We start from the raw sequence: 4,423 nt of genomic DNA, 5'->3' as shown, positions 1-4,423 counted from the left end.
CTAGCTTAAATAAAACCCAGTGTCTCCACAGCTCTCAGGATCGCGCTGTTTCCTGACGCGGGCGCTCCAGACCCGCCGCCATTTTTCTCCGCTCTAGCTTAAATAAAACCCAGTGTCTCCACTAACTTAACTGTTTTCATATAGACAGACCCAAGGAGCAGCAGTGCCTTAATTGCTAGTCAATGTTTATTAAATCATCTGGTTTAAGTCACAGAGAGGCAGACTTTACCACAGCTTACTCAGTATACACTGTACTTTATTTAATCTACTTTCATCTTTTTCTTTTTTCCTCCCAGGAAAGAATGATATACAAAAGAAAAATAATTCTATTCTTATTGATTTTATTGTCTCTGTGGGCCCTGCAGAGGGAGTATTATTTCAGGTAACTATAAAAACTTAATGAATATTTTATTCTGATGTTTGGTAAAGTATGTCAAAAAAGGTGCCAGGCTCACCTCCTGAATAAATCAGCATCCAAATATATCAATTCAAATATATCAAAATGATATCCAAATATATTGGCATAAATAGAGCCTTCAGCATTCAAATACTTTGTTTCTAATAGAAATGAAGCTAAAAATAATTTCTGTAGGCCCACATGTTTGAGGAGAAGCAATGTTAAACTACCAGTGACTGTGGCAATGTAATGTTGGTAAATAGAAACCGCCCTTTTGAAGCAGGAGGCATCCTCTTTAAGAACTGTCCCTATTGTCGGTGACTTCAGGCATTACATATAGTATTCGCCCTCACAAATTTGAGACAAGTAAAAAAGACTTCCTTGGCAATTAGCAAGTTTCATCATTCTGATGATATTAAATAAGCTTCTCTTTTATTTTGTCTGAAAGAATTAGGTAACGGATATTGTTTTAAAGATATAGCATATGAGGTTCTTTTTAAAAATTTATTTATTTGTTAATATTATGACTTTTTACATTCTAAGATGTTGCAGAGCAGTTGGGGGGAGAGGGAGAGAGAAAGAGGGGAGAAATAGGGTGGGAGGAGGAGGAAGGTGGGAGGGCAGGGTCGAGGCCTGTGGCACCCCCCTCATTCTGGCAGGGGAGACCAGGAGGTTTCCAGAGGTGGCTCGGTCATTGCTGGGCTGGATGCAGATGTCAGGGGGGTATGGTTAAAGCCCTCAGAGCCTCACTTTGCCCCAGCTCGGGAGCCCAGGGTGTTTTCAGCAGCATAAGAGGTTCCTTAATTGCAATGGTTTTCATCATTTTTATTACTGTATCTCTGTAACTAACAATGTATCTGGTACATAGTATGTGTTCAGTAAATAGTTGGTAATATTAGGTAACAAAATAAATGGGCCGATGAACTCTAGCTCTAGTCATCTTATATGTGGAAACCCTTTATATACATTTAAAAGTAATATAATGGTTTTTATTTGTCCTAAGCACAAAGAAACTAAAGAAGATGTATCACTGCTGGTAAGTCTTTATTTACAAATATGCTATGACCTCTTCTTTGAGGACATAACTGGCTGGAGGGCAATGGACTACCTGTAGGTCCTTGGTTTGGTTTACTCTTGCAGGCACAGTAAACCAAAGGAATTTTACAAACACATGTTGGAGATAATTTGCTTATGGTCAGAAAGCTAGGAACCAAACCAAGAGCAGATTGGCAGAGTGCCATCTCAGATAGAGGGGATGGAACTAGTTAGGGAAAACATATTTTAGGAGCTGGAACCCAGCCACCAGTAACCCTGGGTCTGTTAAAGCTCTGGGCAAACACACAGGAGTAAAGACTTAGCTAAAAGACTCTCAGGAGATCGTATTAACTACATGCCACCCCCAGGTCATACCATCAATATGTGTCCAGAGAGGAAAACTTTCCCAAAATTTCCAATACTATAATATGTTTTTCAGTATCTTCCTGTAGTCATGAGAACCCTATGTGTGAAGTGAAGAGCAATTTTCCTTTCTGATGCTTATTGTGTCCAGGGGCCTCGTCTTCCTGATGATTCTATGACTTTTTTTTTTTTTTTTTTTTTTTTTTCTGGCAGCTGGTCAGTACAGGGATCTGTACTCTTGACCTTGATGTTATCAGCGCCACGCTCTCCCGAGTGAGCTAACTGGCCAGCGATGCAACACTTTATAATAAGTTCTTTCTATTATTAATATTAGTTCTCCTTAGCATCAGGATTCTACAGCCTTGCCATAATAATATTCATCATCCAAAGGCACGGCTGTCAACTGTAGTGGCCATTTCAGTACAATGCCATGCCCCGACATTGCAGTTACTCCTGTCTATGTGCATAGGGACAGAGAGAGTCTCATGACATACGACTCAGCTCCATAGCTGCCCAATTCCTGCATTAACTCAGCCCAGGATCAACTCTCCAAAGATGTCCCAGCTCCGTAGCAGAGTGCCATTAGAGTGTATAGCAAAGAGGAAGGACTTAGGCAAAACTGCTTGTCCTTCCACTTACATGTGATACTGGTCAAGATAATGAAAGCCCTTTGTCCCTCAGTTTTCTTATCTGCTAAAATGCGGATAATAATAATAATAGTACCTATCTCACATGGGTGCTGTGTGGATTAAATTAGGAAAGTGTTTAATAAGCATTAGCTATTAACAAAGGGATCTAATCTCATCTAACAGTTTAGGGAACACTTCCCTTAGGAAGGGATATTTAAAATGAGCTATGAAAGCTAAGTGGGAATTAGTTAGTTGAAGTCATGGCATGCTTTAGGGGGGAAAAAGGGGCTTGGTAAGAGATGTGGCCGGAACAGTATAAAGGGCCAAGTCATGCAAAACATTGTGGCCATATAAGGAATGTAAACATGATCCTTAGGACAGCGTGAAGACACTGAACACTATTAAACAGAATAATGACAGAAACACTGGAGCTTCAGGAGCATATTGGAAGCAGAGTGGGAATATGGAGAATGGGTTGAAATAGGGCAATGCAAGGACAGGCAGGCGGGTAGCATCTTGCTAATTCTGGTTGATGAAAATACGGAGGTTCATTATTTCATTCTCTTTGCATTTGTGTACCTTTGAGATTCTTCCTACTACAGAGTCTTATTTTAAAGCATAAAAAGTGAGACCCATTAGGAGGCTATCGCAGTAACCCAGACAAGAGATGACGGGGATCTGAAGTCATGTGGTGGTAGGAAATGGAGATAAGTGATGCATTTGAGAGATGCTTTGGAGGTAAAACCAGCCCGGTTTCCTGATTTGATGTTGGGATTTAGGAAGCGCTCTGAATGTAGAATGACTCTCCTGTTTCTGTCTTGACAATCCAGGTGGATTCAGTAAGATTAGGCAATAGATGAAGAGAAGCTACTTTTGGGGAGAAATGATGACTTTAAAATAAACATCTTCATTGCTTGGTGTCTATGCAAAATTCAAGTAGAGAACTTCAGAACAGTTGGCCATCTGGTCTTGAGTTCATGGGAGAGGCCTAAGTTGGATGTAAAAGTATAAAGCCACAGGAAAGTTCCAGAGAGAGTGTTGTGATAAAACAGAGGGGCTAGAAGAAACCTGAGAATAATTGTCAAATCGAGACTCCTGAGCAAGTAGTATATTTAAGGCTAACCTTAGACAGAAAGTAGGGATATATTTCCATTGTGAAAGATGAAAAAAGTTCAACACTATAGGTAAATTTGGGCGTGAGATGACAGAAAGTTGCAGAAGCTTTCATCTGATGGCTGCTATTTTCTCTGTGAATTAGGAGAACGAGGATGAGGATAGGGATGCACATAATGATTTCTCAGCAGCACAGAGGATTACGTTGAGGTTGGGAGCCATGATTTTTCCATGCCACCATCCCCAAACTTCATCGTTGTTTTTCTTACTGCTTCACTCTTCTTTTGCACTTTGCATCTTCTTGTACTACAGTCCATGACTTGATAGACACTTATCTTACACTCTAGTAGGTATAGTGTGACTCTTTGCATTGTTTTTCCTTATAGGTCTCTGAAAAACCAACCAGAATTACAGCTATCAGACTGGTTTAATCCCCCATAAGAATCCAAATCTTGCTCATGTGAGATGAATGCATAGAAGTTAACAGATGACAGCAATACTACTACTGGCATTCCAAATGTTGGAGAGTAGCTGGACCTTTGATTACAGCATTTAGGAAAATAAGCAGCAGCCAAGACCCACTGGGGATGGATATTTGGACCCACATCCTGCATGAGTGAGGGTTTAAATTACATAAACTCAGAGGTTCTGAAGTGATGGCAATCCAAAAGTATGAGGGTGTGTTGAGATCACTTGATTGATTCTCCTCATTTTACCAGTAAGAGAATCAAAGTCCAAAGGGGACAAGCAGGTTGTCTGTGTGCTTCATGCTTTCGTACAGCAGACTTCCTCTGGCCTCTCTGCTGCCATCTTCCCACTCCGCTCGTCCATCTTTCACCCAGATGCTAAAGGCTTTCAGAAATTTCTTAATTAAAACTGTGTGTTA

General features: G+C 40.5%; 1 protein-coding gene across 1 annotated transcript in view; it reads left to right on the top strand.

Annotated features, from left to right (window-relative positions):
• The first annotated feature begins 302 nt into the window (after positions 1-302).
• The window catches only part of LOC103582240 (N-acetyllactosaminide alpha-1,3-galactosyltransferase-like), a 10,034-nt gene continuing 5,913 nt past the window's right edge, over positions 303-4,423 (top strand). The window contains 3 exon segments of the mRNA XM_008563890.1: positions 303-382; positions 1,401-1,433; positions 3,924-3,985. Coding sequence (XP_008562112.1) covers positions 303-382; positions 1,401-1,433; positions 3,924-3,985 — 175 coding nt within the window.

The sequence above is a fragment of the Galeopterus variegatus genome, unplaced genomic scaffold (assembly GCF_000696425.1).
Source record: "Galeopterus variegatus unplaced genomic scaffold, G_variegatus-3.0.2 Scaffold15355, whole genome shotgun sequence".
Lineage (NCBI taxonomy): Eukaryota > Metazoa > Chordata > Mammalia > Dermoptera > Cynocephalidae > Galeopterus > Galeopterus variegatus.
This window is presented reverse-complemented; position numbering and strand designations above follow the sequence as displayed.